Source organism: Gekko japonicus, unplaced genomic scaffold, assembly GCF_001447785.1.
Source record: "Gekko japonicus isolate JY-2015 unplaced genomic scaffold, Gekko_japonicus_V1.1 scaffold3375, whole genome shotgun sequence".
In the NCBI taxonomy this organism is placed as follows: domain Eukaryota; kingdom Metazoa; phylum Chordata; class Lepidosauria; order Squamata; family Gekkonidae; genus Gekko; species Gekko japonicus.
The window spans coordinates 28,536-41,734 of NW_015172118.1; the positions used below are offsets into that span (position 1 = coordinate 28,536).

Below are 13,199 nucleotides of genomic sequence, written 5' to 3' on the forward strand. Positions count from 1 at the left end.
AAAAACAACAACCCCCCCCCCCCCCGTGAGGACAAGCCAATGGTTATAGTTCGCGGGGGCGGGCAAAAGCAAGCAGGCAAGCGAGCAAAGCGTAAAAGCCGTTAACGTTCCCAGCCGAGTAAACTGCAGCTGGAGACAGCAAGGTCAAGCGTGAGATAGCGCACATGAGCAGGACAGGGAAGAGCTGAGAACGAAGAGGAGGGCACCCCTCCACATTCCAGATCTATGACAGGGCTACGTGACACCGCCTCTCTCCATGTGTCCCTGGAAGAGCGCCACGCTCCGACAATAGGAACCTGCTCACGGTCCCCGGCCCGAGAGAGGTCCGGCCGTCCTCGGCTAGGGCCAGGGCCTTCTCAGTCATGGCCCCGCCTGGTGGAACACTCCGCTAGAGAATGTCCGTACCCTATGGGATCTGTTATCTCTCCATAGGGCCTGCAAGGCAGAGCTGTCCCGCCAGGCCTTCGGTTGAGGACAGCAACCGTTGGCACCGTCATACCCTCCTACTCCACCCTCCGTGCCCCCTTCGCCCAGGGGACCGGCGGGAACGGAAATTTCCCGTCATCTTAGACAGTGTGATTTATCACCTGAGTAATGTGTTGTTTTTAGCAGTTTTAGTGTTATTTCATTGGGTTATCATTCTGCTTGTTCTGGGGTAAGCCGCCCCGAGCCCCGCTCGCAGGGAAGGGCAGCCTAACAAGTTGAATGTAATAAATAAAATAAAATATTGAAAGTTTAGGCTGGGGCGGGGGCGCAGCACCTGAATTCCATGCGGAAGGTCCAGTCCGAATCATTTCCCGTTAAGAAGAAGAAGAGATTGGATTTATACCCCGCCCTTCACTACCCAAAAGCGGCTTACAAACTCCTTTCCCTTCCCCTCCCCACAACAGACACCCTGAGAGGTAGGCGGGGCTGAGAGAGCTCTTGACAGAAACGGCTCTTTTTCAAGAACGGCTCTTATCAGAACTACGGCTTGCCCAAGGTCATCCAGCCAGGTGCAAGTGGAGGAGTGGGGAATCAAACCCGGTTCTCCCAGATCAGAGTCTCCTAACCCCTACATCAAACTGGATAGGAGACCATCATGGAAGTCCAGGGTTGCTATGCAGAGGCAGACAATGGCAAACCATCTCTGAACATCTCTTGCCTTGGAACCCCTACAGGGTCACCATAACTCAGCTGCAACACAATAACAAAAAAGGGGATTTGGGGGGCAAGTGCCCCCCTTCCCCCCCGGCCCCCCTGGCTATGGTAACACTATGGAGGATCTAGCTTTTGATTGCAAGAGTCAACACAACTATTACCAAAGGTGTATTCTGGCCCTAGGAAAGGTAACGTTTTCCTTGCTTGAAAGCCAGTCAGATCTGACTCTAGGGTTGCGGTGCTCATCTCCGTTTCCAAGCCAAAGAGCCAGCGCTGTCCAAAGACATTTCCATGGCCATGTGGCCGGCATGACTAAACACCAAGGCGCACGGAACGCTGGACTAAATGGACTGTTTGTCTGATCCAGTGGGGCTCTTCTCATGTTCTTAAGATCTCTCCTGGAAATCACGGGAGAGCCGTTGCTGGTCCAAGCAGACAGTACTGGCCTTAACAGACCAAAAGCCTTACTCAGAATGTGTTTACTTTTACCGGAGCATCTTAGCATTTCTAGGCTAGAGTGCGCTGGATCAGAGGTTCCGTTATACACGAGCCAGTTTGGTGTCGTGGTTAAGTGGGCGGACTCTAATCTGGGAGAACGGGGTTTGATTCCCCAACTCCTCCACTTGCAGCTGCTGGATGACCTTGGGCAAGCCGTAGTTCCGACACAGCTGTTCTCGGAAAAGAGCAGTTTCTGTCAGAGCTCTCTCAGCCCCGCCTACCTCACAGGGTATCTGTTGTGGGGAGGGGAAGGGAAAGGGGATTGTAAGCCGCTCTGAGACTCCGAGTGAAGGGCGGGGTATAAATCCAATCTCTTCTCTTCTTCTTCTACATGTGACGTGCAGGGAGGGGCCGTGGCCCAGTGGCACTGGTTGTCGTGCAGAAGGTCCCAAGTTCAGTCCCCCCCGGCATCTCCAGTTAAAAAGGACCAGGCAGTAGGTAACGTGTAAGACCTCCGCCTGAGACCCCGGAGAGCCGTTGCCAGTCTTGAGTAGATATCACTGACCTTTAGGGACTGATGGGTCTGATTCAGTCTCAGGCAGCTTCATGTGACCTTTGCGTAGGACTCTCAAGTGCCCATGCCATCTCGTGGCGTTTGTGTGTCCCATAACACCTCTCTCCCCTCCGTCTCACTCATCTGCGTGTGTCTATTTCTGCTCATTAAGCACAGCGCTTCATGCGTCTCGTTTCAGAGGGTGGCCATCTCGGTCCGCAGGAGAGCAGCTAGATTCGAATCCTGCCGCACCGTAGAGGCCAACAAGATTTTCAGGGTCAATCAAAATCAAAGCTCCCTTCATCAGATACCAAAGAGTTGACTCTCAAAAGTGATACCCAGGAAATCCTGTTGGTCTCTTAACGTGTGGCTGGACTCAACTCTAGCGCTTCGTGCCTCTGGTGACGAAGAGGGCCCCTGGTCCACAAAAACGTATTCCGCGATAAATCTGTTCATCTTTTAAAGCCTCTTCCTTTTGTCATGGTGGACTAACGCTTATCTCATCTGGAATGTATCCCTTATTTAATGATTGTTATTATTTACTTAATACCTCGTCGCGTCTCTCCCCAAAGAGGACCCAAGTTGGCTCCCAACGTCCTCCCCTGTCTCCGTTTTATTCTCGCAATGGCCCTTGCTCCCATCGTTGCTCCCCTGAGGACCTGGGAGTTACTTCTCTGCTGTACGTGGAGGTTACACCAGTTTGGTGTAGTGGTTAAGTGCGCAGACTCTAATCTGGGAGAACCGGGTTCGATTCCCCACGCCTCCACTTGCACCTGGCTGGATGGCCTTGGGCAAGCCGTAGTTCTGATAAGAGCTGTCCTTGAAAAAAGAGCAGTTCTGTCAGAGCTTTCTCAGCCCCACCCACCTCACAGGGTGTCTGTTGTGGGGAGGGGAAGGGAAAGGAGTTTGTAAGCCGCTCTGAGACACCTTTGGGTTGTGAAGGGCGGGGTATAAATCCAATCTCTTCTTCTTCTTCCATTCTCAGTGTTCATGCTAGGGTTGCCGGACTCCAAGTGGAGTCTGGAGATATCCTAGAATTATTGTTGATCTCCAAACGGCATAGATCAGTTCCCCCTGGAGAAAGGGGCTGCTTTGGGGAAGCGGACTTTGGGGGATTACGAAGTCCTTCCTCTCCTCAAATTCACTCCCTCTCTAGGTTCTACCCTCAAACCTCCAGGAATTTCCCAACCCTATAACAGGCCTACACACGCCAAAAGTTACCTTTCCTTTCAAAGAGGCTGCCTAGAAGACTGCCGGAATGGTAATTTCCGGAAGGGGGGAAAGATGTCAAGCTGGAATGGTTGAAAAGGGTCTTTGGAACCTGACCAGTTGTTGTAACTTCTGTTGTTGGGTTTATCATCATTGGGAGTTAAGTGCGCGGACTCTAATCTGGGAGAACCGGGTTTGATTCCCCACTCCTCCACATGCAGCTGCATGCGTGACCTTGGGTTAGTCGCAAGTGCTTTCAGAGCTGTTCTCTCAACGGTAGTTCTCGAGAGAGCTCTCTCAGCACCCACCTACCTCACGGGGTATCTGTTGTGGGGAGGGGAAGAGATTAGAAACGGCTCTGAGACTACTTCAGGTAGTGAAGGACAGGGTAATAAATCCAATCTCCTACTACTACTACTATCTGGAGGCTGCCTCCAGGGTTGTCTGGAAAATGGTGTATAGACCTTTTAAATGAATGAGTCCGCCGTAAGAACAGATCAGAGGAGCCCATCAAATAATCCATGATAAAATCTAGGAAGGCATTATAGTTATGATCTCTGATTCAATACCCACAGACAGCAGCTGCCCTGAAGAAGCTTAGGCCCTTTTCTTTCCGTTTCACTTGGGCTGTGCCAAAGATTTATGGAGCCACAAGCGTTCAGGGGAGGTGGACTAACACCGAATAATGTTATCAAGTTAACCAGCGTACTGATTGCGGTATCAGTTTCATAATTCTAAGCGCAGATCTCCTTGCAGAAATAAAACCCATGGCCTATGCGGGATGCGTGCCCCTAACGTCCCAGCGCAACGGTTTCAAATAAATTATTGTAAAACGTCCTAATGCCCCTTCTGCATCTACCAGAGCGTAGCAGATAGGTGCTGTTCAAGGAAAGGCGATGACTCACTTGATTGTCTGAGTGCAACTGATGTACAAACATCTCCCTGATAGCCAAACTGTGGGGGGTGGGGGGGTGGAGAGCAAATGTGGTATATACAGTATCAACTGGCTGCATCCTCTCCTTTCTGTGTCGTTGTGTGTCTCTTTCCCCTCCGGCTGACGCCACCTGGCTTCCGGGCCCCCTGTCCCGAAACTCCACCGCCTCCCCGCCAGTGGTTGGATCGCGGCTTTCTCCGAGATCAGGATCAATCTGGCCGTGGCAGTCATCATGATGGTGGTGGCCACCTTCTTCACCGTCTGCTCCGTCCTCTCTCTCTTCTTGCTGAAGCGGGTGAGTTTGTGCCTGGGGAGGAACCTGCTCCCCACTCCGCCTGGGGCGGGCTCCAGTTGTTCCCGTACCGGTTTAACGAAGGGAGCCCACGATAGGAACTTTGTTCTCCCTCCCTCCCTCTGTCAGTTTGGTGTAGTGGTTAGGAGCGCGGGCTCTGATCGAGGTTTGATTCCCCACGCCTCCACATGCAGCTGCTGGTGTGACCTTGGGTCAGTCACAAGTTCCTTCAGAGCTGTTCTCTCAAGGGCAGTTCTCAGGAGAGCTCTCTCAGCCCCACCTACCTCACAGGGTGTCTGTCGTGCGGAGGGAGGGAAAGGAGATTGTCAGCCGCTCTGAGACTCCGAGCGAAGGGTGGGGTAGAAATCCAATCTCTTCTGCTTTTTCGTCTTCTGTTATTTACAGTCCGCCTTTCTCACAGAGGCACCAGGCGGATTACACAGAGCGCATCAGTGCAGTCGACAAAACGGGACGTTCAGTAGACCGTGGGTCCCCAACGCGGTGCCCGTGGGCGCTGTGGCACCCGCCGACGCCTTTTTTGGCATGCCAGGTGTTTTTAGGAAATGGGTGGGGCCAGGGAGGGCTTTTATCTGGCGGGGCTGGAGATTTGATTGGCTGTGCAGATTTTTTAAAAAAATGTCGCTTTGGCAGCCGCTGCCGCCACAGCACAAGGATCTGCACTGCGATCCTGAAGGGAAGCCGTGGCAACCCTTGCGTGGCCCTGCTGTGTCAGGATTCCAGATGTGCCCCGCAGGCTCAGAAAGGCTGAGGACCCCTGCAAATAGGCAATGTGCGAGGATTTTAGAAACCTGGAACCAACAGAAAGATCTGATGCACGGCATACGTATTCAGACGACATATGAAACGGTACAGGACTTACACAATAGGATCCTACTTACATTAAGCTATATGCAGCTGTATGGGTGTATCATCAATCATCCAAGTCAGTTTGTGAACCGTTTTGTACACTGCAACCTTATTAAAGGTAAAGGTTCCCTTGCTCGAAAGCCAGTCGAGTCCAACTCTAGGGTTGCGGTGCTCATCTCCGTTTCCAAGCTGAAGAGCCAGCGCTGTCCGAAGACGTTTCCGTGGTCATGTGGCCGGCATAACTAAACACCGAGGCGCACGGAATGCTGTTCCCTTCCCACCGAAGCGTTACTTATTTATCTACTTGCAATTTCTTGCTTTCGAACTGTTAGGTTGGCAGGAGCTGGAACTAGAGACGGGAGCTCACTCCGTCATGCGGCACACTCGGGTCTTGAACTGCTGAACTACCGACCTTCCACAGCCTGCAGTTCAGCATCTTAACCACTTGAGCCACCGCAGCTCAACCTTATTACCTGCGCAGAAAAGCCCCCTTAAATAGTTTGGACCGGCTTGCTGATTCTATTGTTTGTTGCTTTTCCCCCCCCCCCCCCCCCCCCCCCGTCATCTTTGGTACCTGCCGTTCAGTTCGCTCCCTGACAAGTTCCCAATGATGAGCTGGTGGAACTGGAGTCCTTTGAGGAAGTGAGCTAACAAATAACAGGGCTTTTTTAGTGGTGCCATCTGGTCTGTTCCGCTGGTGCCTTCGTCACCAAAGAAACTCTACTTGGATCAAAGGCAGAACACGTTGCCTACAATATTTGTCGATAAGTATTGTGGCTCAGAGGTTAAGATGCAGAACTGCAGACCGGAAGGTCAGTAGTTTGGCAGTTCGAGACCCGAGTGCCGCGTGATGGAGTGAGCTCCCGTCTCTGGCCCCAGCTCCTGCCAACCTAGCAGTTCGAAAGCAAGTAGATAAATACGTACCGCTTCGGTGGGAAGGTAACAGCGTTCCGTGTGCCTCGACGTCTAGTCATGCCGGCCACATGACCACGGAGACGTCTTCGGACAGTGCTGGCTGTTCGGCTTGGAAACGGAGACGAGCACCGCACCCCTAGAGTCGGATTCGACTGGCTTTCGGGCAAGGGAAACCTTTACCTTTATTGTGCTGAACCAATCTGTTCCAAAAGCAAACAAGTAGGGGGTTGCAGTACAGAATGATGAGAATAGATAAGACCACTGCAAATATGCAATCAATACTTAATAATTATTCAGTACGTACAAAACTACAAATCACACATTAACAGTAATATCTTGTTTTATAGATGATGCTGTGATATCATTCTTCTGCCCAGAGGAGAATGCCTCTGGGCAGAAGAATGATATCATGGCATCATATATTCATCTGTTAATGTATGATTTGTAGTTTTGTACGTACTGAATAATTATTAAGTATTGATTGCATATTTGCAGCTTTCGAACCAATCTGTTCCAGCAAGTGTCATCCACTTCTATTTAGTACTTTATAGAGGGCTGATGCCAGACAGTATTTTACTGCTGTTGCTGTTTTTATAGCTTTGAAAAAGATGTCGTAAGCGGCCTTGAGAGTGTACAGCCGAAAGGCAGGATAATAGATATTTTCCATAAGTCTCTCGTCTTAATGAAGGATCCCCAAGATGCATTGTTTACCCTTTCTGTCTTGGATCCTCAGAACCATAAGTGGGGAGCCTGCCTCCTCAGATAAAGCCAGGTAATGTCTGAACAGTGCTAACACGAGATTTCTTGACGTCCTGATGTGTCGCTCTGGTAGACAAGACTGCTACGTAGTTGTGACAGAGCATGCTCGTTTTCTGATGACCAGATTTAATTTTCCTAGACCTTGTTTCGCTAGTTCTTAAGGCCATATGGACCTAGCCACCCTAAGGTATTCAGTTCTTAGAGCCAATATGTTCCTGGCCACCCCAAGATAACTAAGTTCTTAGAGCCTATACGGTCCTAGTGGCCCTAAGATATTCAGTTCTTGGAGTCAATATGGTCCTAGCCAGCCTTATATATTCAGTAAAAAGGTAAAGGTTCCCTTGCTTGAAAGCCAGTCAAATCCGACTCTAGGGTTGCGGTGCTCATCTCCGTTTCAAAGCCGAAGAGTCAGCGCTGTCCGAAGACGTTTCCGTGGTCACGTGGCTGGCATGACTAAACACCGAGGCGCACGGAACGCTGTTACCTTCCCACCAAAGTGGTACCTATTTATCTACTTGCAATTTCTTGCTTTCGAACTGCTAGGTTGGCAAGAGCTGGAACTAGAGATGGGAGCTCACTCCGTCATGCGGCACCCAGGTCTTGAACTGCTGAACTACTGACCTTCCATAGCCTGCAGTTCAGCATCTTAACCACTTGAGCCACCGCAGCTCCTTATATATTCAGTACTTGATGCCAATACAATCGTAGCCACCCTAAGATACTCAGTCCTTAGAGCCAATACAGTCCTAGCTCAACTAAGATACTTAAGTTATTTTCAGCTATCACTTTGCCACAAATGTGGACAAGTTTAAATACCAAGGCTGCTTTTCCAGGAATCCTGATGATTGCTGTTCTGTGAGGGTGTTGACATTCTGGCAGAACCAGTTTCTAAGTTCCCGGAGAGGAATTAAGTAACAGTTGATTTTCTTTATGACAACTCCCTTTTTGCAACGTGGGCACTTCCTTTGCATGACCACGCACCTCTGCACTGTAAACATTAAACAAACAAAGCTTTTTAAAAATTCCCACTGCTCTACAAAGAGATGCGACTTAGCTTCGTCCGTGGCTTGAAATATTTCCAATACAAATTGCTTTCTGCCACCCGGCACAATTTTAATTGATTTATTTATTAGATTTTTTTTTTCTGGTCGTTCTCGCTCACCAGGAGGGGTCTGGCAGCAATTTACAATGCCTAAAACCAACCACATAAAAATAGGTTAAAAAAACAACAACAAAAATCAGATAATGCGTCTAAAATATTAAGACGTATGACTCCGTACCATACCATTAAGCACCTAAAGGTTAAGAAAACATGAACATACAGGCCAGATAATGCTGTTAGTCAATTTAAAAATTAACAAATATCCAAAAATACATGTATTTATTTCACAGTGGCTTAAAAACAAATATTGGCTTTTACGATAGCGTCCGTTATCTTAAGGACGTGGAAAAGTGACAACCAGACATGTTTTGGCCCAGTTGGCCTTCCAGCATGGTGTAGTGGTTAAGAGCGGCAGACAGTTGTAGGGCTTCTGGAGTTCTGACCCTGCTGGTGGACCTCCTGATGGCACCTGGGTTTTGGCTACTGTGTCACACAGAGCATTGGACCAATCATATGTTCTTATGTAAGCCTTGGACCAATCATAGTTCTCTCAGAATCTCTCTCAGTCCCACCTCAGAGGTGACTGTTGTGGGGAGAGGAAGGGAAGGTGGAGCGTAAGAGAAGAGAGAAGAGATTGGATTCATACCCCGCCCTTCACTACCCAAAGGAGTCTCAGAGCGGCTTACAAACTCCTTTCCCTTCCCCTCCCCACCACAGACACCCTGGGAGGTAGGTGGGGCTGAGAGAGCTCTTGACAGAAACTGCTCTTTTTTTCAAGAACAGCTCCGGGCAGAAATACGACTTGCCCAAGGTCATCCAGCCAGGTGCAAGTGGAGGAGTGGGGAATCAAACCCGGTTCTCCCAGATTAGAGTCCGCGCACTTAACCACTACACCAAACTCCTTAGGATAGAGAAAAGCAGGGTATAGAAACCTTCTCTTCTGCGCCACAGATGGCCGACGGAGCGGCAACCCCAGATGGGACACACCGCCAGTGTTCCCTCTAAGCTGAGTTAGTGTGAGCCGGCTCACAGTTTCTTAGCCTCTACCTCATATGTTTTTGTCTCAGCTCGGGAAGGGTGGCTCCGGAGCAAGCGAAATTTATGCAGCAGCTAGATGGCTCGCTTGCAACTTTAATGCCAGTCGCTCACCGTGTAGAATTTTTGCTCACAAGGCTCCGCAGCTCAGAGGGAGCACTGGGCACCGCTGACCCCTGCCCTGCACCAGAGAAGCAACAGTGGTCACTCCCCCATCTGTCCCTTCCGAGGTATCTCCCGTCCATTTTGTCCGAGAAAGGAAGGGTTCACGGCTTCCGCTTGACATCTGTTCCTCTGTCTCTCCCTCGAAGGTCCATTCTCTGTATCGCCGGACCGGAGCCAGTTTCCAGAGAGCCCAGGAGGAGTTCTCCCAAGGCATCCTCACCAACCGGAACTTCCAGAACGCCGCATCCGGGGCCGCTTCTACAGCCGCTCAGAGCGCTTTCCGGGGGAACTAGCCCCCCTTCCCTCCAAAAAGGGGGGGCCTGCGTTGTGTTCCCACTTTTCTCGTCACTCCTGTTCCGGGGTGTACGTCCCCCACGGGTACCAGCCTCGGCTCCAAGATACCGGCAAGAAGAGGTTCCTCGGACCTTCCTCCTGCCCACATCAGTGTCTTTCTCTTGGGAGGGGGCCGCAGCCAGGCAAGGGTCTTCTCTCCCCTCCCCCTTTCGTTTCCCAAATCAAATACATCTCGCTTTTTAAAAAAAACAAAAACAACAAACCCGAAAATCCTGGATACGTTTACCGTTACTTCTCCTTTCCGTCTTCCATCGTGTGGGAGGGAACCGGAGTCGAGAGCTTGCGGCACCCCCCACCCCACCCCGGGCCGTTTTTTAATTTTGTTTTTTTCAGCTTTGGTTGGTAAGTTTTAAATTAATCAGTGACCCTCCACTGCCAGCCGACGAGGGATGTTGGTATGTCTTTTGGAGCGGGCTTGCTTTGCGGCGTAAGAGGGACACGTGAGGTGAGCCGTGCCCTTTCTTTCCAGCTGCCGTTTCCCGACGCGTGTGCTCTCTCCCCAAAGGTTTGCCCTGTAGAACGTGAATCCGCACACTCCGAACCTCCAGGAACGGGGGGATTTTTAACCGTGGAGTTATCCAGTGGCGGTACATCCGTCACCGTAGCCGCCTGTTTGGGATTATGACATTTGGGGGGGGGTTATTTCTGGACTCCGTGGTTTTTTAGGGGAAGCAGTGTTGGACAACCCAGTGGTTTCTAGCCGATGCATTCCCTTGGGATCCAGAGAGCGGGGGAAGCGGCAGAGATCGAGACCGTGGAACCACTCTGGAGGGAAAACGGATGGTTTCCTTTGAGCAATCCAGTTTAGATTGTTTTTTTTTCATGTTTATTTTTTTGCAATAATCCAGCGCTGGTTTTGGTTTGCTAGCCTGATTTCCGCTTTCCAGATGCTCTCTTTTTACGCCCTCCTCAACCCTCTTGGAGCAAGGAATTCTTAGATACAAGGAAGGCACATCAGAAACAGAAAGGATGTTGTTAGGTGTATTGCACGTCCTCAAGGTGGGCTCGCTGAAACCTCCTTTTCTTTCGCTCCTAATGGCTGTGTTCGGGCCCACCTTGAACCTGTTTTGAAACCACCATGTGTTGAGCGCGATTCCATTGAAGCGCATCGACGGTTTTCTCGGTAACAAATGAACGCCTCTGTGGATTCCACACACCCCGGGGGAGTTTGAGAGGCGGGGAGATCTCCCCCACGCCAGTCTCCACAAATCCCTGGAATTAAAGACTTTTTGCTCCCTCTTTCTCAGTGGATGCAGGATGTAAAAAATATTCTCTCCCTCCCCCCACATGTGCACTTTGCAGAAGTGGAGTATGTGGAAAGAAAGGCAAGTCTTATTTCTTGATAACCAGGGTGGAGGAGAAGCAGTAACACCCCTGGATTGAAAGTGGCAGGAAGGCAGGAGAGGGAAGCCGTGGCAGTAAGTTGATGTGGGAGGCAGGGGTGGGGGAGTTCAAGAAGTGCCACGCCACATACGTGGGAGATCTAGGATTCACGCTGCAAACTCGGGCGGCTTCAGGAACGCTAGAAACACTTAGAGAATATGGTAGGGCGTAGCCCGGGAGCACTCCCTTCTGTAGGCTGCGTGAACGAATCAGTTTTAGAGGCAAGAACAAAACTTCGCTATAAATGGTTTGCTTTGTGTGCCTCTTCGGGGGAATCTGGATGGGCAGCAGTGGCTGACACCCTACAATCTGTCATCCCGTTTCTTCGTTAGCACGTCCCTTAAACTGGTCCGAAAGGCGCACGAAAGATCCGCCCGGCCGATAGGCTTGCCGATGGCCCTGAGTCGATTGTTAAGTAAGACGCAACGTTCAGGAGAACATACAGGCTTTGACTTCTGCTCCCCGTTAGAATCTCACGTCCCTCGTCAAACGTCAGCGTCCTCGAACGGTTTCCAAGCCTTGCCCTCTTGAGGTTTGCCCTAGCGCCCTCCCCCCGGTACATCACAGGGCAACATCTTTTTTTTTTGTCCTTTTCGTCTCTTTCGAATGTATGTAATGATGGCAGAACTTGAGATTTTTACAAAGAAATTTCTTCCCTTTCTCGGGTGTGCTCTTCCACCTCTGATTTTTCTCTCTCCCCCTCACCATGTAAAAATGTATATGTCAAACTTTTTTGTGCTTAAATACGAAATAAAGATGACAGACTGTTAGTAAATGCTCGTGGATCTGCTTTTTGAAATAACCCGCCGTGTGGTGAAACCAGGGATCGGTCCCTTGAGACTAGCCCATGAATTGAACAGGGTCAGATGTTTGGGGGTTTTTTTTGTTTTTTTTTGCCCAACCTTTAACTTAGCCTCTGGCCCTAGAAGAGGCAAGGAAGGGCGGTGGTGGGAAGTGCCATCATGTCGGGTTGATTCCCCACTCCTCCACTTGCAGCTGCTGGATGACCTTGGGCAAGCCGTAGTTCTGATAAGAGCTGTCCTTGAAAAAGAGCAGTTTCTGTCAAGAGCTCTCTCAGCCCCCACCTACCTCACAGGGTGTCTGTTGTGGGGAGGGGAAGGGAAAGGAGTTTGTAAGCTGCTCTGAGACTCCGAGTGAAGGGCAGGGTAAATCCAATCTCCTCCTGCTGCTGCTGTCTGCAACTTAGAAGAAGAGAAGAGATCGGATTTATACCTTCGGTGCAGGGAAAAGGGGGTGAAGGATGCAGTCCTCTCTCCACTTGTGGTCCTGATGCGAGCCATGCACTGTGCCGGCAGAAACAGAGAGAACTCACTTTATTTTCTTTATCAGTTGCAATTGATATAGGACATATAGAGGACAGACGGACTCCCATTGGTAGCTGTGTCTGAAGAAGTGAGCCGTGACTCATGAAAGCTCCTGCCCCGCCACAAGTTGCGTTAGTCTTTAAGGTGCTCCTGGGCCCTAACATAGTTTGCACACTGGGCTGACACTTTTGTGGAGCCATCCAGTACAACCCCAAGATAATTTTCCCCTCTCAGTCTCAGCAAGTTCAGACCCCATTACAAGTTGCGTTAGTCTTTAAGGTGCTCCTGGGCCCTAACATAGAGTTTGCAAACTGGGCTGACACTTTTGTGGAGCCATCCAGTACAACCCCAAGATAATTTTCCCCTCTCAGTCTCAGCAAGTTCAGACCCCATTCGCCTCTACTCAAAGTGGGGATTTTGTCCTAATGTGCATCACCTTGCGCTTGCGAACATTGAACTGCACTTGCCACATTGTCAGCCTCCAGCAGGGGATGAGGCTTCCTTCCTTCCTTCCTTCCACCTAACCTACCTAAGCAGTGCAGAGATTCTCAAGAGCAATGTTCCCTCTAAGCTGTGGAGTCTTGTGAGCAAAACTTCTACTTTGTGAGCCACTGGCTTTAAAGTTGTGAGCCAGCGATTTAGCTACTGCATCAATTAGTTTGCTCTGGAGCCCTCCTTCCTGAGCGAAGACAAAAATGTGTGAGCCGGAGGCTAAGAAACTGAGCTAG

General features: G+C 50.3%; 1 protein-coding gene across 1 annotated transcript in view; it reads left to right on the forward strand.

Annotated features, from left to right (window-relative positions):
* Window positions 1–11,921, forward strand: part of SCAMP2 (secretory carrier membrane protein 2) — a 37,085-nt gene extending 25,164 nt beyond the window's left edge. The window contains exons 8-9 of the mRNA XM_015420984.1: window positions 4,452–4,569; window positions 9,556–11,921. Of these exons, the coding sequence (XP_015276470.1) occupies window positions 4,452–4,569; window positions 9,556–9,702 (265 nt within the window). The 3' untranslated portion in view covers window positions 9,703–11,921. The remainder of the gene's footprint in view (window positions 1–4,451; window positions 4,570–9,555) is intronic.
* The last annotated feature ends 1,278 nt before the right edge of the window (window positions 11,922–13,199 follow it).